The sequence below is a fragment of the Rhineura floridana genome, chromosome 6 (assembly GCF_030035675.1).
Source record: "Rhineura floridana isolate rRhiFlo1 chromosome 6, rRhiFlo1.hap2, whole genome shotgun sequence".
Taxonomy (NCBI): Eukaryota; Metazoa; Chordata; class Lepidosauria; order Squamata; family Rhineuridae; genus Rhineura; species Rhineura floridana.
The window spans coordinates 48,346,527-48,370,408 of NC_084485.1; the positions used below are offsets into that span (position 1 = coordinate 48,346,527).

Sequence of the window (23,882 nt, forward strand, 5' to 3'; positions counted from 1 at the left end):
AATCATAAAGGCTAATGCTGAGATTGAATGTCTTTAAACTGAGGTCAGACTACTGCAAGTGTGTTGCTCAGGACATTGGCAGTTGCTTGCATTTGCTGCTGCAGCATACATGAGAAGCAGCTGAAGATTTTTTAAGGCAGGCAGCCTTTTACCATGGGATGCCCTTATGCCAACACAGGGATGACAATTGTGCATACTGGTGCCACAGTAGTCCCTACCAGCCATACAGGTAAGCAGCAGACTACTATAAGCTGAAGCAGCTGGTGCATATTGTTTCTGGACTGACAATGCTGCACAGGATCACCTGCTCCTCAGTATAAATAAAAGGCCCCAGGTAACAATATTCTACTCAGAACAGTTTTCACCTGGAGATGTAACCCAACTGAAACATGACTAAAACGTATAGCAGAACACAACCAATGGTTGATAGATTATTAATGTGACTAAAGGGTAGCTTACAGACAGCAAGACGGCTAAGCTAGTAGCACTTCTCCTGTACTTTGTCTAACCAATGGCTTACTGTGCTTCTCAGACTAGAGTGCTTTCTCTGAGTATTCTTGTCTCTAACCAGTCAGAGCTGGTATGGTGGGACAGAACTATGGAGTTGCCTTCCTGAAAGTTTTGCTGCAGCTTATCTGGATGGCACTAGTATGGGGCAGGGCACTGGCAAAGTCAGGGTTGCACGGGTACATAGGATGTCCTGCCACTCCCTTCCTGTCCAGGGGTCAGCTGAGCGGTTCTACAGCTCTGCCCCAATACACTAGACGTTACTGTCTCTAACATTTTCTTTTAAACTTTTGATTATGGTTAATGTTGCATGTAATGTAGTTAACAGCTATTTTTTATTCACATCATAGGCCTTTGAAACAGGCTACCTAATTTGATTTATCTGGTAGATGTATGTTTCTTTTTCAGTGAAAAGAGTCTTAAACATGCACAGCAGCCTTTGCCAATCTGGTTCCCTCTAAATATTGTTGGACTTCAACTCCCATCATCCCTGACATCAACCATACATGCTGGTTGGGGCTGATGGGAGCTGCAGTCCAACAACATCTGGAAGGAGTCATCAGCCTCGAGTAGGCTGATTTACATAATCAGTTTCTGGGCTGTTAATTTACCACAGGAAAAACTAAGATTGGAACTTTGGTCTCTTTAGAACTAAGCATATGGTATTTTTGGAGTACATTAACATTTGAACATGCACAATCTGGGTCCATATGATGCTGTCATAGAAGGATGGAAATAAAAAACTGATTTAAGAAATAAGCCAGGTAATCTCACCCATCACCATTATGTTATGAGTTTAGAAGTCTTAAATGATTTCCACTCACCATCTTCTTTCCAGTGGGGCAAACGACAGACATTTCTGCACATCGCAACAAAGCTGTAGAAATATTTTTCTAGGCTCTCGTCAGTTTTCTTCTCCAAACGTGAAATAGATCGGAACTGGGTCCAGTCAAACACCTTCTTCAATGGATCATACATTACCCCGAATGAAGAGACAGTGCGAGAGAAATCTGCTTGCTCTCTTCTGGTCCATCTGCAAAATGCACATATTCATGAAACTTGTTTTTAAAAAATCCAATTTTCGATGTGTCTGCAATTATGTATCAGTTCTCATCACTCTATTTTTTCTAGTTTTTTAAAAATTCATAAATAATACATTTTTAGAAGTCCAGCTAAGTGCTGAAAGCAGCTGAAGAGAAGCATATGTAAGAAACAAGGTTCACTTCCAATTCACACAACAGTTCTTTATTGCCAGTGAGCCAGTTGCTGGTCTTCTTCCCCAGTTACTAACAAGAAGGGCACTTTGTATCTCTTCTTAGTCACAATCTATAAACAAATTATTCATGTTTTGGTCCCTTTTCAATGCACACAGGAGCTGACACATTGTGTCAGGAGAGTTAAATACAGTATTTTACCTACTAGGTAGCAGCCACAACAAAGCAAATGCCACACAGATGGACCAACAATCTAAAGTTCTGTTGCTTGTCTTTGAACTTGCATAACTCTATAAAACCTTGCAGTTTAAGAACGTACCTATAGCCAACAAATATTTCTATCAAACTTTAAAAAGCAGGGAAATTGGGCAGCTATAGTGAATGCACCAGGGGAGAAGGAGACCTGACCTCCTCTCTGAGATATTGTACTGTCCTACAAATTTGTAAAAATGCAAATACAATTTGGGTTGGTCTTTCACAGTCCAATCCACTTCCTGTGTAGCTTGGAAGAATTTGGTAACATTAGTGAATTTCTCTGCTTTTTAATCTGGGAGGTAAGAGATGGGATCCTGTGCAAGTTTGCTGAGAATGGATTGATCATTTGCATGTTTATTGAGTTCAGTGGCATTTACTCCTCTGCAAATATGCTTAGGGTAGGTGAAACTGACCACAGGGGATGGGTAGGGGGGGAGGGGAGCAGGAAGGAGGGGGAGGGGAGGAGAAGGGCAGGTTTGATCATTTCCATGTTTATTGAGTTTATGCTTAGGATAGGTAAAACTGACCAGAGGAGGGAGGGAGGGATGGCTGGAGTGGGCAGGGAAGAAGAAGGAAGAGGGAAGAGGGGAGGGAAGGAGGGAGGGAGAGGAGAGGGGAAGGAGGGGAAAGTCAGGTCTGATCATTTGCATGCTTATTGAGTTCAATGGGATTTACTCTATGTAATCATGGTTAGGACAGGTAAAACTGATGATGGGGGAGGAGCAGGGGGAGGGGAGAGGGAAGGAGAAAGGGAGGGGTGAGGGAAGGAGGAGGGGGGATTGGAGGGGGAGGGGCAAAGGAAGGGCAGGGGAGGGCAGGTTTGATCATTTGCATGCTTATTGAGTTCAATGGCATTTACTCCCATGCAATCATGCTTAAGATAGGTAAAACTGACCATGGGGAGAAGGAGGGGTAGGGGGAAGGAGAGGATTGGAGGGGGATGGGAGGGAAGGGGCAAGAGGGAGAGGATTGGAGGGGGATGGGAGGGAAGGGGCAAGAGGGAGAGGATTGGAGGGAGGAGAAGGGAGGGTGGGTTTGACCAGTTGTATACTTTTTGAGTTCAGTGGGATTTATTTCTGTGCAATCAAGTTTGAAAATGGAAATGGACTGCCTTCAAGTCGATCCCAACTTATGGCGACCCTATGAATAGGGTTTTCATGGTAAACGGTATTCAGAGGTGGTTTTACCACTGCCTTCCTCTGAGGCTGAGAGGCAGTGACTGGCCCAATGTCACCCAGTGAACTTCATGGCTGTGTGGGGATTCAAATCCTGGTCTCCCAGGTCATAGTCCAATACTGACCTGGGGGAGGGGCAGTCCCTTTCCTTTCCAAAAGCAATACATTGTGAACAGTATCATTGCTTTTCAGCGTTTCCTCCACCTTTTTATTCTACAGCAGGCACATGTAGCCTGTCACCCAAATTTAAACTAAAGCTGTCCCTGGCCACATCCACACCAGGCCTTTATTTCACTTTGGACAGGCATGGCTTCTCTCAAAGAAGTGTAGTTAGTGCAGGGTGCTGAGAGTTGCTAGGAGACGCCCTGCTCCTCTCACAGACCTTCAATCAGAGTGGCTGACTGTTAAACCAGTCTGGCCACTGGAGCTCTGTCAGTGGAATAGAATCTCCTCTCTGCACCCTTCACAAACTACACTTCCCAGGATTCTTTGGGGGAAGCCATCACTGTCTAAAGTGAAATAAAGGTCATGTGTGGGTGTGGCCCCGATTAGGCAAGCCCAGCAGCTGTGAGTCTGGCTTTTAGAACACTGACAGTTGGTTCTTACTGAGCATGCCCAACACTATTATAGGGTTCCCGCCAACATTTCTTAAATTAATTAAAAATCAGCCAGGCATTTTTTAAACTTTTAAACTGCAGAAGATGAAGGTCAGAGTATGGGGCAAGGTCAGTAACAGGATTACAAGTACTCTGTGAACATGGCTGATTTTTAATGAATTTCAACAGATTATGAGAACTCTGACAGGAAAAAGTCCAAAAGGACTCTGGATTTTTTTTTCTCTCTCTTTAGACTTTGAACTCTGTATTCTCTCTGATTGTTTTGTGTACCACCATGAAAATTGAGACGGTTGTTAAGCAAGCGTTTCTGAATTCAGGACTATAAGGTTTGTAAGGTTTTGTTTTGAAATGAACTTATGGGATGCATCAGAATGGCATGGGGTTATTTTCAATTTAACACTGCGGAATGTGAAAAATCATGCTGGCTATGGTATACAGCCACTCTCGTGGCTGTGTAATAAGAGAAGCCCCCTTCTCAGCCTATTCTCTGCAGAAGGCAGGGGACTATAATTTTGGGTTGGCCTTGCTGGCCAAGCCAAAAATTGTAGTTGCCACACCACACCTGTCAATTCTGCCACCAACATTTCCCAAAGGAAAGGCAGGTGTATGTGTGTGGGAAAGCGTGCATTGCTGGGCATTACTACCCAAAGGAGCTGTATTATATCTTCAGGATGTACCGTTCAATGCTTCTCATCATCCAGTCTTCTCCAAGGGAAAGGCCAGGATAGCGGAAGTGTGCACTATAGGACACTGTTTTCCAAAGGTTCACAAGTGCCTTCAGGCAGTTGTGTCAAACACAGCTTGTACTTTTGGGGACCACTTCCCAAAGTCACAAAGAGAATCTTCAAACAACAATGGCCAATGTCTTCCCCTCCTGCTTTCTTGCTCCAAAGCAGGAAAGACCAGCAGGGGATGCGAGTTGCCAGTTTGGTCCTGTGTGACTGAGAATCTTCAGGTGCCTTCACCTACTAAACAATCCCCCATTTTAGAGCTCAAGAGGTGACAGGCATCAATGTGCAACTGCTCAGATGATCCTACCCACATCTGCAGCTTCGAAGTTGGGAGGGGGCTGCCTGCTCTTCATGCATGCCACAGGGTAAGATCAGAGTTGTCAAGACGAGTGTATTTGATGAATTCTAGTGTGAGGGAAGAATTCCCTGCCTAGTGGGGCCCTCTTTGGTGTGTGTCTGTGTTCGCCATAATCTGGAATCAGAAAGCATGTAAATCTAGTAACAGGGGTAGCATCTGCAAGCTTGCAATTACATCAGCAGGCTATGAGCTAGTTACGCTGTTTGGGGACAAATTCTTAGTAGTTTTTGCCCTTGCTCATTTACGTAAAACAGCCCTAAGAGTGCCCAAATAAGCTCAAGCCTGCTGTTCACAACCTACTGTTTTCTATTACCTTTTCTGCATTTCCTTGTTAATAGGATCCATCTCGCTGGCTCTCCTAAACATCTCCTCTTGCAGCCAATAGCCATGGTTACAAGGCCCAATGATCTCAGGCCTAGAAGGTAGCTCTTTACGGTTGCAACGCTGATAGACAGTGACGAGTCGCCGCAGTCTGGCTGTGAGGGCAGATGATACAGGCCAGCTGGATTTGTCTAGGTCGGAGCCATCCTGGGCTTCAAACATCAGCAAGGTCATTAGTATTTAATACAAACCCTGCAGAGTCCTTAAACACATTCCTACTGAATCATTTACTTCATGCCACCTACATATACAGGGTCATATCCTGTCCATCAGTCTGCAGTACTGTGGCTGGGATATGCAAGGCAGCATCTGGTTTCTAGGTCCTTGTCGTTTGAATGTCATTCAGTTCTTTATTTTTGTCTTTGTTCAAGCCTACCTGCCAGTTCTAATCCCTGATCCAGAAAGGAGTACCATTAACATCCTTATGAGCTGTTGTCCACAGTAATAACAGCTGATGACCCCAAAGCCCACTTGGGAATCAGTGCTCTAGAATTAATTTGTAGACCCAGGCCTTTTTCTTTGGCCCAGCACAATGGAACTCCCTTGCTGCCCTATTTTTTTCCCTTTCTTTCTATAAAGAAGCTGCTCAAAGACTTTCCTATTTTGGCAGTTTTTCAGCAACTTTAATTCCTGAGATTTGTTTGTACAAAGATATATTTTCATTTTTAAGGTAATCAGAGAAAATGGGATAAACAATTTTAAGACAAAATAAATAGAAAATAGAGGGTATCTCTCAAAGGGCTTGTTATCTAAGTTTATACTTTTAAATTGCACAGCACCTGAAATTCTAAGTATTACTGGAGTATTTCAAAAGCATAGTGAAGAATCTTTTGCAAACAGATTCCATTTGCTCTAGCATAAGCTGCTATTCTAGCCAATAATGTTGATACCACCCTATTCCCTAGAACATCTGAACGCGCAGCCTCACCTGCCACACTGTCATCTTTCTTTTCAGTGACTTCACCACAGCAATCTGAAGCCTCCTATGAAGTGAAAACAAGCCCACATCAACAGAATTTACTTCACAGACACTGGCTTCTGGGACAAGAGCTAGTCTGCAAACACTGACTTATGTACGTGTCCCACACTTCTACATGTGTTAAAACAATAAAGGCACCACTAGGAACCCACCTGAAAAACACTTTTTACTGTCAATATGATCCAAAATCAAAACTTTAAGGGATGTGAAACTGTCACGGGTAATATTTGTGTGTGTGTGTTTTCTATACTCCCAGAACACCATCAAAACTCACAGTGGAAGGTACATAGAGTAAGCAGTGCTCTTGCTACACTTGCAAATCGCACTTACCTTCTGTTTTTGCAGCCCATCCTGCTTGTCTGCACTGCTCTCCTCTTTATCCACGTTCCCTCTAAACAAAGCAATCCAACAGGGGGTGAGTCTGTAGAAGCTTTGTCAGGCAAGGTCATTCTGACAGAGCTCTCCATACATTAATTCCATTGAAGTGGAGGCAACCAGTGCTGCCTACATTACCTATGCTGAAGGTAGACATCTGCCTTATAACAGAGACTGCCAACAGTCTACTTTGTATACAGCACGACAATCATTCTATCCCCACCTTCTGCAGACTTAACACTCTGGGGTCACCAAAAGTAAAACCTACTATGGATACATTTTCTCAGGATTGTATGCATGGTACACACTTAGCCTATTGCTCCAAAGCACAGTTGTATTCAACATAGAGTTAAGCATATCGTTCTATCAGTGCAAGGATTTTTCCTTATGCAACAAAGCAAAGGAATGTTCTCCCCTTTTTCTCCCCTAAATCTGTTTTCCAAGTTCCCCCTTCAGAGCAGATTTGGGGATGGCAGGGGGCACTGAGAGGAAGTCCTGTTGTGCTAGTCCATACTCTGATATAATTCAATACTGCCCATACTCTTTTGATATAATTCATATAACCACGGCCTCCTCATCTGCCAATTGCAGCATCACGATGAACAGCTAATGGCTTTCTAAATCACTGATACCACTCGAATAGAGTTCCCACAGCAATACCAGCATCTACAGTAGTGTAGTGTGCAATTCACTTCACAAGCAATACTGTTCCGGTGGCAGATTGATCCCTGCCCGCCCAGCATAGACTTACCTTTCTGGAGCATCCTGCACTCCATCGATGACACTCTGCTCTGCAGACAACAGCTTCTCATCTGGCATTCCTACCTTCTCAAGGAAGCATAGGGCTGGGTCAGCTCGCATAGCATTGTACCGTTCATAACCTGGGAAATAACGTTACTTTGGTGATATTCTTCTGTACCCTTCCAGCCTTAATCCCTCCTCCCACTACAACTCCCTTTATGTCCACTTAATCAGGAAGAAAACAGTGGGAGGTGGGACATGTAGTCCACCTACTTTATATGACCCAGTGTCGTTGCTGAATTAATCAACATTATGTCACATAATATAGACAACAGTACAAGAGCAACACATGCAAAAAATGGCAAAAGCCAGAGAAAGGCCGATCAGGATTTGTATTCAGTGCCCATAATAGCTTACTGCCTCTTACCATGACAAACAGAGATATGCAAGTTAAAGAAATATTAGCAAAAGAGGATATCATTTTTATTATTAAAGTATCACATAAATCACATTATAATATGTGTTCAAAATTTTATATATGTAACCATTACAACCAACCAAATATATAGTTTGATATAATTTAACAGTTACACAACATAGACATATATTAGAATTTCAATCTCATCATAAAAAATGGAAATTTTACTCACCGTGAATTTCTATTTGTAGATAGTGCTGGAGGACATTCCTCAGTAGGGATGACTCCTCCTACTGGTCGTGACAGGCAGGGTCTCTAAGCTTCTTTGTAGCCTCTCCTGTGGGAGGAGCCGTCCCTCTCTCCAGACCGAACTGACAGAGCCAGGAACACTCCTCAGGCCCCATATCCACATCTTCCCAGACGTCCCTAGAGTGGAAGCCTATACCAGGAGAAGCTGAAGAAAAGCGACAGACCAACACGGAACCAATGTGCTGGAAGACAGGTCACACATGAAGGGAGACACACAATACTAAACAACGTGTGCAAGTGTAAGGCGCTGGCAGAAGCCCTAACTCCCCGCACTCCCCCCTCCACTCCAGAAGGTGAAGCAGAGGAATAAGAGGTGGGTGGAATGTCCTCCAGCACTATCTACAAATAGAAATTCACGGTGAGTAAAATTTCCATTTTTGCTAGATAGTGCTGGAGGACATTCCTCAGTAGGGATATGACAGAGCAGTGTACCAGGACTGTGGGTGGGATTCCTCTAGCTAGAAGGCAACACCTTCTGGAGTACCTTCCTGCCAAATGCAGCATCGGCTGATGAGAATGAGTCTATTTTATAGTGTCTGATAAAAGTGTGTGGGGAAGCCCATGTAGCCGCCCTACAGACATCCATTATGGGGAACCCTCCCTTAAACGCTGCTGAAGCCACTGCCCCCCTAATTGAGTGTGCCGTGGTACCCAATGGAGGTTCCTTACCCAGAGCTTCATATGCACGTGCTATAGCCGCTCTGAGCCAGCATGAGATAGAGTAGGTTGTCACCTTACACCCCTTTGATTTCCCAGAGAAGGCCCCAAAAAGGGCCTCAGACCTCCTGAACTTTAAGGTACGATCCAAGTAGAAACGAAGGGCCCTCCTCACATCGAGCGAGTGCCACCTACGTTCCTGGGTACTGGAGGGAGCGGGGCAGAATGAAGGGAGAACCACTTCCTGCGACCTATGGAAAATGGAATTGATTTTAGGGAGAAATGCCGGGTCTGGGCAGAGGACTACCTTGTCCTGGTGAAACACGCACAATTGAGGGTCGGAGGACAATGCCCCCAACTCGGAAACTCTACGTGCCGATGTGATGGAAACCAGAAAAACCGTTTTAAGCGTCAAGAGGTTCAGGGGGCAGGTAGCCATTGGTTCAAATGGCAGTACCGTCAGCGCCGTCAGTACCCAGGTAAGGTTCCAGTTTGGAAACCTGTGAATCATTGGTGGGGAAACCAGCATCACCCCTCTTAAAAATCGTTTAAGGAATGGGTTGGAGGAAAGCGGGGGGGCCCCCAGGCTTAACAAAATGCTACTAAGAGCTGCAGCTTGTCTCTTGATTGTGGCTGCGCTCAAACCCTTATCTAGGCCCGACTGGAGGAACCCAAGGGGACCCCTGACGTCTCGAGACCAAGGTTCCACCGTATTTGCAGAGCACCAGGACAGGAAAACCTTCCACGTGGATGAATAAACCCGGTTCATGGACTGTCTACGCGAAACCAGTAGCGTGTCAAGCACTTTCCCCTTAAAGCCCTTATCGCTCAACCACAACCGCTCAGCCTCCAAGCTGTTAGCCGGAACAGTTCGGGTCGAGGATGGCAGACTGGTCCCTGAATCAGAAGATCCGTTCGAGAGGGTACCTGCCAGGGTGTCTCGACTGACATGTTCAGCAGGTCCGGAAACCAGGGACGTCGAGGCCAATAGGGCATCACTATAATAATTTCCGCCCTCAATGCCCGAACCCGCTGGATCGTGCGTTGTATCAGCCCAAACGGAGGAAAGGTGTACAGGAGGCCTTGTGGCCACGGTGTGACTAGAGCGTTTGTGCCCTGAGCCTGGTGACACGGATGTCTTGTGAAGAACCTGTCCAGCTGTGCGTTTGCGGGTGTGGCAAAGAGATCCACTACTGGTTCTCCCCACCTGCGCACCACCTGTTGGAAAACTTCCGGGTTCAGTTGCCATTCTGCCTCCTTCATAGCTGTCCTGCTGAGCCAGTCGGCTACAAAGTTGTGTGTGCCCGCCAGGTGCTCGGCCTTCAGAGAGGCAAGATGCCTCTCCGCCCATTTGAACAGGCACTCCGCCTCGAGCATTAGGCCCTTCGATCCCGTGCCTCCTTGTCTGTTGACATAAGATTTCGCCAATGAGTTGTCGGTGCGTATGAGGAGATGCTTCCCCCTGATCTCTGGGGCGAAGGCTTGTAGGCCCAGTCTGATGGCCCACAACTCCAGTATATTTATATTGAGCTCCGCCTCCATTGCAGACCATGTCCCCTGGGCTACATTGTGGTCCAGGTGAGCCCCCCATCCGTATAAGCTCGCATCTGAGGTCATGATTATGCATGGGGGTTCTTCCAGGCTGACTCCGTGGGCCAACCTCTGAGGTTCCAGCCACCACCGGAGCTCTGTCCGTACTGTTGGAGGCACGGAGACCGAGCGTCTGTGTCGTAGGAGAATTGCCTCCTGGTAGGGCATAAGGGTCTGTTGTAGTGTTCTTGAGTGGAATTGGGCCCACTGAACTAGGTCGTATGCCGACACCATGGACCCCAAGAGCTGAGCTAGCCTCATCAGGTCCGATGCTGGTGCAGCAACTGCTTCCTGAAGCAACAGCTGAAGTCTCAAGGCCCTTTCTTCAGTGAGCCTCATGCGGAAAAGTTGCATGTCCAGGATCACCCCCAAGTGCGGAATAGTTTGGGATGGGGTCAGCATGCTCTTTTCCAAGGTCACTATGAAGCCCAACCATTGGAGCCATGATACAGTGAGATGGGTTTCTGTGTGTGACTGGTCCCAGGATGGCGCTCTCACCAAGATGTCGTCCAAATAGGGATGCACGCATATCCCCATTGTTCTGAGGTGTGCCACCAGGACCACCAGGACCTTGGTGAAAACTCTTGGTACTGAGGATAGGCCGAACGGTAAGGCCCTGTACTGGAAGTGTCTGTTGTCGTATGAAAACTGGAGAAAGCGCCTGTGTTGTCTGCAAACTGGAATGTGTAGATACGCCTCGGAGAGCTCCACAGAGGTCAGCCAATCCCCTTTTCTTAGGGCTGCAGTTATGGAGTGAAGGGTTTCCATTTTGAAGTGTTTTTTGGCCACCCACCTGTTGATCCATTTGAGATCCAAAATAGCCCTCGTGTCGCCATCCTTTTTGTCGACTAAGAAAAAAATTGAATAAACCCCTGACTTCCTCTCCGAGGGAACTACTGGCTCTATTGCCCGGATGTCCAGCAGATGCTGAATAGCTTCCAGGTGGCACAGGTGCTTCTCCGGCCTTCGAGACCTTGGGGTGGGTCGAAATCTGTCGTGCGGAATGCGAAGAAACTCTATGGCATATCCCATGGACACCGTGTCCAGCACCCATTTGTCTGAAGTGATGCCTCTCCAGTGGGGGGCGAACTCTAGAAGCCTGGCTCCCACTCCGCGAGAGGCCGCTGGGGACCGCCAGTCAGGAGGAGGAGCCCTTTTGGACCCCTTTCTGGTTCCTCCCTGAGAATGGGGTGCCTCCCGGTTTAATGGAGGAAACGTGTCCACCCCCTTTGTCTTGTCTGCCCCAGCGAAACCTGTTGGAAGGCTGACTGCGAAATCTAGAGGGCTGTTTTGAGGAACGAAAAAACTGGTTCTGCCTGCCCTTCCGTTCCTCTGTTCTGGCCATAGGGAGTGCTTTCTTCTTATCCCTAGTTTCCACCAGGTGGGCCTCAAGAGGCTCCCCAATAGTTTAGAACCTGAGAAAGGTAGGGCAGTGAGACGGGTCTGTGACCCTGAGTCCACAGCCCACTGCCTGAGCCAAATATTACGCCTTGCCACAGTGGAGGCAGCCATAGAGCGCGCTGTAGACTGTAGGGCATCCATGGATGCGTCTGCTGACAGGGCCGAGGCGTATGCCATTTTCTTTAACCCATCCTTTACAAATTTTGGGACATCGTCCTGTGCCCCTAACTCTTCGGCCCACATAAAAACTGCTCTAGAGAAAACTGAGGAAGTGGCTGCGGCCCTGAATCCGACTGCATCTGCCTCAAAGCTCCTGCGAAGAGCCCCTTCGACTTGCTTGTCGCACTGGTCCTTAGGCCCCCCCTCCCCTTCTGTAGGGATCACTGCAGAGCTAGCAAGGGCAGCAATAGGCGGGTCCACTGTGGGAAAACGCAGTCTTGCCATGATCCTGTCAGCAAAGACGTAATGTTTCTTTGCCCACTTGCCGGATGGCTTTGGTTTGCATGGGGATGACCATTCAGCATCCCACACGTCATCAAACGCCTGGGGAAAGGGAACTGAAACCTGCTTAGTGTCCATGGAGGGGAACGCCTTCTTTGCACCTGCCGAGGCCGACTGAGTGGGTGCATTGCCTCCCGCCTCAGCCTCTGGCAGTTGTAGCACTCTGCGGGCCTTGGAAAGGAGCGGCTGAAAAACCTCTGGAGCAAAGAGTCTGGGTTGCATCTGGGTGACTTCTATTTCCTCACCCGAAAGCTCCTCCTCTTCCCTGTCCTGCTCAAGTAGTTCTTCAGAATCTGATAGTACCACCTGTGGCACAGGAGCCTGCCTGGGCGACTGTGCCTGTGCCTGCCGATCCCAAACCATTGAGGATGAGGGACCTGCATGAGTCTGTGGGGAGGAACGCCTTACTACCCCCCCAACGCGCTATGACCCAGGTGCTCCTTGTCACCCCTGGGTGCATCCTTAGCTGGCTCACTGTGTAAAATGTAGGAGGGTGGGGGTGAGCCCCCCCGCCTCATGTCTTGATTGGAAAGGGAAGAGGACCTGGAGTGGCTGTCTCTTAAAGATGAGCTGCCATGCCTGTCCTCCCTGCTGGAGCCTGGGGAGGGGGATAAGCGCCTCCGCTTACCCCTGTGGGAGCGCTTCCTGGAATGTTTGCGCTTCTTACTTTTACGTGTGTGTGAGATAGAGCCACTGACTTCAGTAGCAATGAGCTCTTTAACCCAGGTCATACATTTGGGAAACTGAGAGTGGCAGGGAAAAACATCCATACCTTCATCTAGGAGATTCATCCCCCCGCTGTCTACGCTCTGGGACAGAGAGAAGACTGATTGCTGTGAGTCCTCTAGGTCCCTTAACTCCCCCACGTGGCGAAGCTCTTGGCGGGAAGGCGGAGAGGAGGCGGGTGAGGCCATAATATGGCGGCCTTGACTCCGACGTTTAGGGGAAAGCGCGGGAATCACTTTACAGGCGAGCCACAGCGGGCGCCACTCAACCCCCTGCTGGGACGTTCTCTCGCGACGAGGCAAGCCTTTGGTGAAGGGGGGGGGAGCCAGGAGCCGCAATCCCGCTGAACGCGAGGGTTGCAGAAACACGGCTCCGCGGAGCGAGGCAAGAGACTCCCGTCTGGGCGGCTGCTGCTCTGCTGGCACGCTGCAGCTAGCCGTGCTCTGCCCTTCTTCGGCCTCCTTTCCGACGTCTGTGAACCCAGCCGGGTTCAGCCTAGCCTCACAAACCCGAGCCCCCACGGAGTGAAGGTAGGGGAGGGGAAGGAAACAGGCAGGAAATAGAACAAACGTAAGGAGAGGAGAAGATTAGCATAAGAAAAAGACTAAGAGGTAGAAGCAGAAAATGAAAGAAAGAAGCTCTAAATAGAGAAAAGAGATTAACTCCAGACCTTCACTGACCTCCGGTCTGGAGAGAGGGACGGCTCCTCCCACAGGAGAGGCTACAAAGAAGCTTAGAGACCCTGCCTGTCACGACCAGTAGAAGGAGTCATCCCTACTGAGGAATGTCCTCCAGCACTATCTAGCAAAATGTGCATTGTTTACAGAGTAATCCTATGCATGTTTACTAGGAAATAAGTCCCGCTGAGTTCAATGGGACCTACTCCCAGGTAAGTATGCACAGGATTACAGCGTGATCACAGAATTTAGGTTTCTTAAAGCACAGAATACACACAGCCCTGCCTATTTTTCACATATATAGAGAGTGAAATAACTGGGAAACAAAAAAAAGTGAAAAAGTCTTCAGAAGAATTTCCCTCCCCCAGGCAGATCCACATGCAACTTATTAATATTCCAGTCCATATTAAAATAAATACCATGTTTGAAAACTCCAATGAGGAGGGATTTATCTGCATCAGCGTTCCACCAATCCACAGGGATCTCTACATAGTCAATATCAGGCAACAGGACATCCAGATCCCTGTGAAGGATAGGCAAATATTATATTCCAAGAGTGCCCTGCATAGGCCACACCATTCCTCTTATTTATATAGATTATGGATTTAAAAAGTCTGAACACTGTGTCTAAACACTGGCAAAGAGGGGGTTTCACAGAATTCATGTGGAAGGAAATTCCACAACTACAGGACCACCATTAAAAAGACCCTGTCCATAGTACACACCAACTTGGCCTTAACCAGTGAACAGCCTAGGAAGCCTAGGTACCCTTCAAATAATCTGGTCTAAGGCACTTTAAGGCTTTAAAGCAAGGGTACTTGTGGACAACTCCTCTCATCAGCCTGATCATACTGTCCGGGGCTGATGGGAACTGGGAAGTCCAAGAACATGTGAAAGGCCAGAGGTTAGCTACCCGTGCTTTAAAGGTTATATCCAGCATTTTAAAGTGTAACAAAATCCAGCACAAATTGTTACCCAGTGTAACTGATGCAGGATTGGTATAACATACAGTTTTTTTAACATTCATAAATGATGTAGAGTTAGAGATGAGCAATGAGGTAGCCAGAGTTTCTGATAATACTAAATTTGTCAGGGAAGTTAAAACAAAAAGGGACTGCAAAGAGCTCCAAATGAATCTCACCAAACTGGTTGAATGGATAGTAAAATGGCAAATGTGATTCAATGTAAGTAAGTGTAACGGGATGCACACTGGGGCAAAAATCCTAATTTCACAGATATACTTATGAGGTCTAAACAGGCAGTGACTGACCCGGAATGAGACCTTGGGGTCATAATGGATAGCTTGATGAAGTTCTCAACCTACCAGCAGCTGTGTAAAAAGGGAAATTCCATGCTAGGGATCATTAGGAAAGGACATGAAAAAATAAAAATGCCAATATCATCATGTCTTCATATAGATCTTTGCTGCAACCATACTTGGCATACTGTGTACAGCTCAGTTGCCTCATCTCCGGCCAGCTCCAGGCGCTTTTGGATGAAACCGATTATCTCGATCCGTTTCAATCCGGTTTTAGGTCTGGTTTTGGCACTGAAACAGCCTTGGTCACCCTGTATGATGACCTTTGTCGGGAGAGGGACAGGGGGAGTGTGACTCTGTTGATTCTCCTTGATCTCTCAGCGGCGTTTGATACCATCGACCATGGTATCCTTCTGGGGAGGCTCGCGGAGTTGGGAGTTGGGGGCACTGCTTGGCAGTGGCTCTGCTCCTACTTGGCGGATCGTCGCCAGAAGGTAGTGCTTGGGGAACATTGCTCAACACCCTGGACTCTCCATTGTGGAGTCCCTCAGGGGTCGGTTCTGCCCCCCATGCTTTTCAACATCTACATGCAGCCTCTGGGTGCGGTCATCAGGAGTTTTGGACTGCGTTGTCATCAGTACGCTGATGACACGCAGCTCTACTTCTCCTTTTCACCTACTTCAGGTGAGGCTGTTGATGTGCTGAACCGTTGCTTGACCGCGATAATGGACTGGATGAGAGCTAATAAACTGAAACTCAATCCAGACAAGACCGAGACACTGTTGGTGAGCCCTTTACCTGCCCAGATGGTGGATGTTCATCCTGTTCTAGATGGGGTTACACTCCCCTTGAAGGAACAGGTTCGTAGTTTGGGGGTCCTTTTTGACCCTTCCTTGTCGCTTGAGGCTCAAGTGGCCTTGGTGGCAAGGAATGCGTTTTACCATCTTCGCCTAGTAGCCCAACTACGCCCCTATCTGGACAGTGACGATCTCGCCTCAGTTGTTCACGCTCTGGTAACTTCTAGATTGGACTACTGTAATGCGCTCTACGTAGGGCTGCCCTTGAAGACTGTTCGGAAACTCCAGCTAGTGCAAAATGCGGCAGCCAGGTTGTTGACGAGGACCTATCGGTCTGCGCATATAACACCTGTCCTGGCCCGCTTGCACTGGCTACCCATCTGTTTCCGAGCTAGATTCAAGGTGCTGGTTTTGACCTATAAAGCCTTATACGGTGTGGGACCGCAATACCTTGTGGAATGCCTCTCCCGCTATTAACCTACACGTTCACTTCGTTCAGTATCTAAGGCCCTCCTCCGGGTACCAACTCATCAGGAAGCCCGGAGGAATGTTGTTAGATTTAGGGCCTTTTCTGTGGTGGCCCCCGAACTCTGGAACAGCTTACCTGAGGAGATACGCCTGGCACCTACGGTACTTTCTTTTAGGCGCCAGGTTAAGACCTGGCTATACTCCCAGGCATTTTAATGTTTTTAAGTTTAATTTTGTTAGTTAATTTGCTGCTATGTGTTATTGATTTTATTATATTATTGTATTTTAATCCAGTTTTGTACACCGCCCAGAGACCTACTAGCTATGGGCGGTCTAGAAATGAAACAAAATAAATAAATAAATAAAATTTCAAAAAGAATACTATAAAGCTGGAAAAGGTTCAGAATAAGAGCAACCAAAATGATCAAGGAGTGGGAATAATGAGTAAAGGTTACAACATTTGGGGCTTTTAAATTTAGAGAAAAGGCTAGTAAACGGAGACATGATAGAGGTGTATAAAATTATGCATAGTGTGGAAAAATTGGATAGGGAGATTTTTTTCTCCGTATCTTATAATAATAGAACTTGGGAACATCCAAAGGAGCGGAATGTTGGAAGATTCACAACAGAAAGTACTTCTTCACACAACGCATAGTTAAACTATGGAATTTTTCCCCACAAGATGTAATGATGGCAACCATCATGGAGAGCTTTAAAAGAGAATTAGACAAATTCATGGAGGACAGGGCTATCAGTGGCTATTAGCCATGATGGCTATGTTCACCTCAGGGGCTATATGCTGCTGAATACCAGTTGCTAGGAATCACACACAGGGAGAGTGCTATTGCACTCAGGTCCTGCTTGTGGGCTTCCCATAGGCATCTTGTTGGCCACTGTGAGAACAGGATGATGGACTACATGGAACTTTGGCCTGATCCAGCAGGGCTCTTCCTTTGTTCTTAATATGTGCTGACCATATTATCCCTACCAGCATCTTAGCAGTCACATTTTCAATCAACTGAAGTTTCTCAGCTATCTTCAAAGGCAGCCCCACACAGAGAGAACGCACAAGATTCAGCTTCCTCCAGCATCAGCACTGTCCCCATACACATCAGTGGTGTTTACTAAAAACATTGTCCGTGGCTGGGCTGGGCTATGTACAAAGGGAGGGTCTCAGCAAATTTCACAGAGGAGGAAGGAATTCCTATAGGTTTAATATGGCTCTGTAATCTGTATTATGTTACAACTTTGGGATACTTTGATAGCAAGTACAGCCACACACTAGTTATTGCAGAACTACTTTGGCATCTTCACAACTTTGAGGGAAATCCACAATACTTCTACTTGGTACATTGGCTCAAACAAAACAGACTACAGCTCCCAGAATGCAACATTTGTCACCAAGTAGCCCTCTCTGGGCTTCAAATGCAGAGCTTCCAGCTACAAACTCTAGTTTCTAGGGTTTCAAATATGAAATAGACTGCTGCATGTCCATTCAGTTTAGGCAGAGCAGAGGGCACAGGTCTCCAAAACAGTCAGTGGAATGAATCTGAACATATGCATTTACTTGTAGCTATTTGGTAAGAAGCAAGGGACTAGGCTCTTGGACCAAGAGCCAAATGTTTTTCTCTTTCATAGTACACTGGGGAGTGACTTTTCTAAACTGCAGAAATTAGCAGAGCCCACTATACATTGAGCTTAGTTCTGTGGTTTTTGGCTCAAACTGTAAACTAGGCAACACCCTCAGCTCTAGATTAGATTAGATTAGATTAGATAGACAGTCAGACAGACTTCTCCAATCTATATTCTGACTAGGTAAATCTGTCTAGCTGTTTTGCATCAAGAAAATCTCGAGCATTTATTTCTCATCTCTGACCTTCTATTCTCACCCAGTGAGCTTGACACTAGCTTGGAATGTATTTTTCATTTTAGAGATTATTATGTGTTGCAGAGAAGGACACAAGATAGTAGCTTGTGTAACCTACTAAATATTTTGTCTTTCCAAGGATCACGTACCCTCAGTAAGTTCCTACATCTGTATAAAGTGCTAAGGGTTTGGACCTGTGAAAAGCAACTAGGAAGGGCTGTAGTCTGGTGGTAGAGCACATGCCTTGTATGCAAAATGTCCCAGGTTCAGTCACTGGTGTCTCTAGGAAAGGGTGGCAAAGACCCCTACCTGAAATCCTAGAAAGCCACAGTCAGTCAGTATTGGCACCAATGAGCTAGATGGACCAATGGTCTGACTTGGTATAAGGCAGTTTCCATGTTCCTAACTAGTATTGATACAGAGATAAATACAATGCCCAATCAATCATATTTGCATTTTAACAGCCCTAACGAACATCCTTTTTATTAGACTTACAATATGATATCAAGTACCAGAATCTTACAAAAAATTAAGCTAGCACAGTACAGAAAAAGTTTTATGCTCTGTGCGGCCATAAATCTTTATATCTTCATTCCCGCTCTCAGTTACTTTGTCTTTAATTTTTTCAGAATTCTTTAAAAAAATCTCTGGTTGCTCCTAATCAAATCTAAAGTTTTACATTTAGATTATGATCAATATTCTTATACACTTCATAGATTTATGATTACTTTAGGATTAAGAATGTGAATTTTGGATTTCTAATCTACATTTTTTAAAATGTTGTTTATATTGATCCCTGCCTGAACTAAAAATAGTACAAGCTGGCTCACAACATAATAAAACATGATAACAATTCTAATTAACAATCAAAATTGAATTTAAAACAGCATAAGAACTGCAGATTAAAATATATATTTAATAAAAGCATAAATTCAGAAAAGCAGCAGGAAGAAATCATAACACCCCAGCATTATTGTTTTTAAACAATTAAATCCAAGATAGAATATGTGGCCTATCATTTCTTCTTAAGCCATTAGAGAGGGGGTGAGACAAGCCTTCCTTGGGAGGAAGTTCCAGAGCGCAAATGCAACTACCAAGAAGGTCCTCTTCCTAGTCCTGACAAGGTGAACTATTGGGATTGATGGAACACAAGGTAGCCTTTGCTTTTGATACCACTGACCATGGTATCCCTCTGAGTCCACTGAGTGAGATGGATATTGGAGACAATGTTTTACAGTGGTTCCGATGCTACCTCCAGGGTTGCTCTCAGAGAACAGCATTGGGCGACTGTCTTTCGGCTCCCTGGCAGTTGTATTGTGGCATGCCGCAGGGTACCATCTTGTCCCCCATGCTGTTTAACATCTATATGAAGCCCTTGGGAGTGGTCATCAGGAGATTTGAGGTGTGGTGTTGTCAGCACACTGATGATACCCAGCACTATTTCTCTGTAACATCTGAATCGGGAGAGGCTGTGCAAGCCCTGGACGGCTGCCTGGACTCAGTGGTGGGTTGGATGAGGGCCAATAAACTGAGTCTGAATCTTAGCATGATGGACATGCTGTCGGTTGGTGTTTCCTGAGTTTGGATAATTGGTCAGTTGCCTGCTTTGGATGGGGTAGTACTCCATCTGAAAGTGCAGGTAGTCTGGGGGTACTCCTGGATCCATTTTTGTATTAGAGGCCCAGGTGACCTCAGTGGCTTTTACCAGCTTTGGCTTGTAAGACAGCTGCAGCTGTTTCTGAACCAGGATAGCCTGACCACTGTTGCCCATGTATTGGTAACCTCCATGTTGGATTACTGTAATGTGCTCTATGTGGAGCTGCCCTTGAGGTTGGTTCAGAAGCTGCAGCTGGTGCAAAATGCAGCAGTGTGACTGCTCACTGGGGCACAGTATAGCCAACATGTCACCCTGCCGCTGAAAGAATTGCACTGGCTGCCCATTAGCTACTGGGCCAAGTTCAAGGTTCTGGTTTTGGTGTACAAAGCCCTGTGCAGCTTGGAACCAGGATACCCAAAAGATCATTATATACCCTTATATACCCTTATATACCCAGTTGATCACCATGCTCTGCAGGTGAGGGACTCCTGCAGATACCATCTTATCAGGAGGTTCCACACAATACAGGAAGCGGGCCTTTAGTGTTATAGAACCAACACTTTGGAATTCGCTCCCCTTAAAATACTAAGACAGGCACCATCTCTGTTATTTTTTTTGGCACCTGCTGACAAGCTTCCTCTTTCAACAAATCTTTTACGTAGAGACCTTATCCCAGTCTGCATCTCTGTTGTAATTGCTTTTTAAGATGTTTTTAAAGCTGTTTTGTTTTAGCATTTTTTAAAGTCTTTTGTTTTTAAGATGTTTTAAGAGTGTTTCTGTTTGCCGCCCTGGGCTCCTTCTGGAAGCAAGGGAGGGATATAAATAGAATTAATTAATTTAATTCAATCAATCAGTCAATTAAAGCCACTGCTGATTACCTCAGCAAGCAGGCTGTTCCTGTGGAAGAAGGTGGCCCTTCGATAACCTGGTTACAAACTGTAAAGGGTTCTACAACTTAGCTTGCCTTGTTTGTGTGCCCATTTTTGCACCATTTCTATCTTTAAATATGTTTCTTTTGTAATAGGTTTGATCTTAATTTGCAATAGGTTTATTCCTATTTAGTGTGGTTCATTAATTTTTGTTAATGGTTTGTGCCTCTTTAGAAGTATGTTACTTAGTTTAAAGTTATTTATATTTTTCAACACATTTGATAAGTCTGATGGCCATTTCCAAACACTACTCCCAAATTTGTGCAAAGCTTTTCTGCCACAGACTAAGTTTTTCTGAACTTCAAACTTGGTTTCTTGTGAAAGTATTATACTTCCTCCCCTTATTTCTAATTGTTCTTAAAACTACAGAGTTTGGATGCTAGCTACCTAAAAAGCTTGACACCATTACCAGCAGTGAGTCACTTTTTTTCCCAAACTGTTGTGGTATTGCTTAATCACATGTCTGTGGAGGCCTCATAAAGACAACAAAGATTCGCTTATAATTTATCTCATCTGCATATATTTTCAGAACCAGAAACAGCTTACAAAGACCACACAGATTTCTTTCAAATGTAATTTGTAATAGAGAAAAATATTGTTAACAGGGTTCTACAATCCCCTACTAAGTGCAAAAGCACATGCATGCATGCCATGTTGAGTGTGTGTTTGGAAGGACTCTGGGTGCTGCTGCAGCTGTTGCCACTTGCCTGCTCTGCCTCCATTTTTTGTCTTCTGTTCCAGGTATATGAAGGGGAAGAGCTGCCTGAGGCAGTGCCTCGGCGCGCGCCTCAGCATCGCGCTAAGTGCGACGCGAAGTGCGCACTTAGTGTCGCACTTGCAGTCATCTTGGAGTTGTCTTGGGGAAAGAAGACAATGGAAGAAATGTTTATAGTGCTATTGGTTATGGAAGATAGGGTTGGGGGGGAGAGGCAGAATGGGACATTGGAGAATAGTTTTAGATAGTTTTATAACTATTATGTTCGGTTTATTTATTTTATGTTATGTACATTGTTGAGATTTATTGTTTAGTTATGTTTATTTAATTGTACTGAATATGAATTGTATATTATATATTGTGTTTGTTTTTTATGTTGTAAACTGCCCAGAGAGCTTTTGCTATGGGGCGGTATAGAAATTTAATAAATAAATAAATAATAAACATGCACACATACACGAGAACAGTAACCCAAGCACATGTTGTGCATGTTTCCAATACTGTGGCTGTAACACAGGGGATTATAAAACAAAATTCCAGAAGGCAAACGTAACATACTTGGCAGGAGTTCCTTCAAAGGCTTTATCAGCTGCCTCCCCCAACACTTCAGCTTTCAAGTAGTACAGCATCCGCACCCGCAAGAGCACCCTACCAAAGGAAGAGCAGTAATGATTGAGAAAGCAAAACCTGCGTTTCCAACATGCTGTCCAAATCTACTAAGGCAATCTACAAGATGCGCTAGTTTCTTTGCTGGCAGTGGAAACTGCTATTACTTCCTTTTTAAAGCTGGCATGCTAGTAAATAACCAGCACTTCACTCTCTTTGCTCTTAGTTTACCATGAAATCCATCAGCATACTGAGCCAGCTGACTATAAAATCACTGAGAAAAAGTGATGTAACAATAGACAGACAGGCAGGCAAACTCAATTCTACTAAAAGACAACAAAACTGGAGTTACTACCCAATATATGTGTACACAAAAAAGAAAAGAACAAGAAAAAACACATAATATAAGGAGATATGTGAAGGAGCAGACGATATGCTGCAAGCAATGAAACCAAACAAAATTTAACACAGAAATTCCAAGTTCATTAACCAGACAGTTAATGAAGAAGCACACTTGCTTGGTACCTCCATATTGAGTACCCAGTGTCAATTGAATTGCATTTGGGACACAGGAGAACTGACAGTACCAGTCATGCATCTGCTATGCACCATACAGAGGTCACCAAAAATTGCCAATTGCAAAGCCTCCCCATGAAAATGAAAACCTTGTAAAAAAACAAGGCTTTAATCAAATATATCCCAAAAAAAGCAGATAGCATACATGCCTTCCATTGACTTGTACCAGAATAGAAAAGAAGCTGCAACTTAGAAATATTGGAGGGGGGTGGGGAATACTTGGGACATTAGGTTTTGGAACAGGACTGTACATCCTTTCAGCGTTTCAATCTTACAGACTCTTCCCTGTTTTACACACAATCTGGAAAACTGGGGAGGGTAGTTCTTGTCCTCCCCACTCCAGACCATCTATCCTCAATCCTCATGGCAAAAAATAAGGTCCCCCTTTCCTCTCTGTAAGGGTTTTCCACTACAATTTCAATTTCCTCAGTTCAGTTCTCACCAGGTTTCACCACCAACTGAGTTTCAGGGGGAGAAATTGACTCCTGGTTCCAGAGGTATATAAAGAGGAGCATACTTTCCCAGGGGAGTTTGAAATATTTCCAGAGTGTATATGCACAGCTGTTCACAGGCCACTGGACAATGAAGAATGCATTCTGGAGTCCCCTTGTCAGCCCCTTTTTGCTCACTTGTTGCAATGCTGTTTTAGATGCTTCTTGTAGCTGTCATCGTGTAGGACGATCTCAGGATTGCAGGTGGTGAGCCAGTCTGCATTCTTGATCTCAGGGAGCATCATCTGATTCTTGGTTTTCTTCCCTTTCCTTCCTCTTGGCACTGGGGCTGATAAGCCTGCAACAGGCAATAGAGAGCAACGTGGGCAACACTGCAGGCTGAGCACAGCTCTATAGCTGGGATGGAGACCCTTTGTGGCCCAGGGGGCCAGATCTTTATCTCCCACACACACACACACCCTGTGGGCTAACTTTGGAAGGAGGCCACCCACCCAAGGTGGGGGGAGGGGTTTCCTTCCAGCACTTTCTCTGCAGGAAATGCAAAGCAGCATCCCACAGGATTGAACTCTCAGCTCATCAGCTGATGAGCAGAGACTTCACTCCTGCTCTCTGCAGGGATCTGCTTCACATAAGAAGAGCCTGCTGCATCAGGCCAAAGGCCCATCGAGTCCAGCATCCTGTTCTCACAGTGACCAACCAAGTTGGCCATGGAAAATCCAGCATGCTGCCAACATGGAATGCAGTGACAAAGCAGCACCAGAAGGACTGAACTCTTTGCTCATCTACTGATGAGCAGAGACTTCCATCCTACTCTTTGCAGGGGTCTGAGCAGGATTTAATCCCTCTCTCATCAGCTGATGGAGGGGGCTGAATCCTGCTGCTTTGCGTACACATACCATTTGTCAGAAAGGAATCGCAATGGAATCATGGTAACTGCTCTGTTTTCAGTCTTAAATCTTCTCACACCATATCTCTTCTTACACCATATATCTACACAACTAATAT

At 45.6% G+C, this 23,882-nt stretch overlaps 1 protein-coding gene across 7 annotated transcripts in view; it reads right to left on the bottom strand.

The window, feature by feature from the left end:
• The window catches only part of CHD6 (chromodomain helicase DNA binding protein 6), a 181,722-nt gene that overhangs the window by 22,125 nt on the left and 135,715 nt on the right, over window positions 1-23,882 (bottom strand). For all 7 annotated transcript variants that reach the window (XM_061631714.1, XM_061631710.1, XM_061631709.1 and 4 more), the window contains 8 exons: window positions 23,055-23,214; window positions 21,802-21,891; window positions 14,032-14,135; window positions 7,344-7,473; window positions 6,548-6,608; window positions 6,167-6,221; window positions 5,171-5,390; window positions 1,332-1,540 (listed from right to left, as the gene is read on the bottom strand). In XM_061631714.1, the coding sequence (XP_061487698.1) occupies window positions 1,332-1,540; window positions 5,171-5,390; window positions 6,167-6,221; window positions 6,548-6,608; window positions 7,344-7,473; window positions 14,032-14,135; window positions 21,802-21,891; window positions 23,055-23,214 (1,029 nt within the window). The remainder of the gene's footprint in view (window positions 1-1,331; window positions 1,541-5,170; window positions 5,391-6,166; window positions 6,222-6,547; window positions 6,609-7,343; window positions 7,474-14,031; window positions 14,136-21,801; window positions 21,892-23,054; window positions 23,215-23,882) is intronic.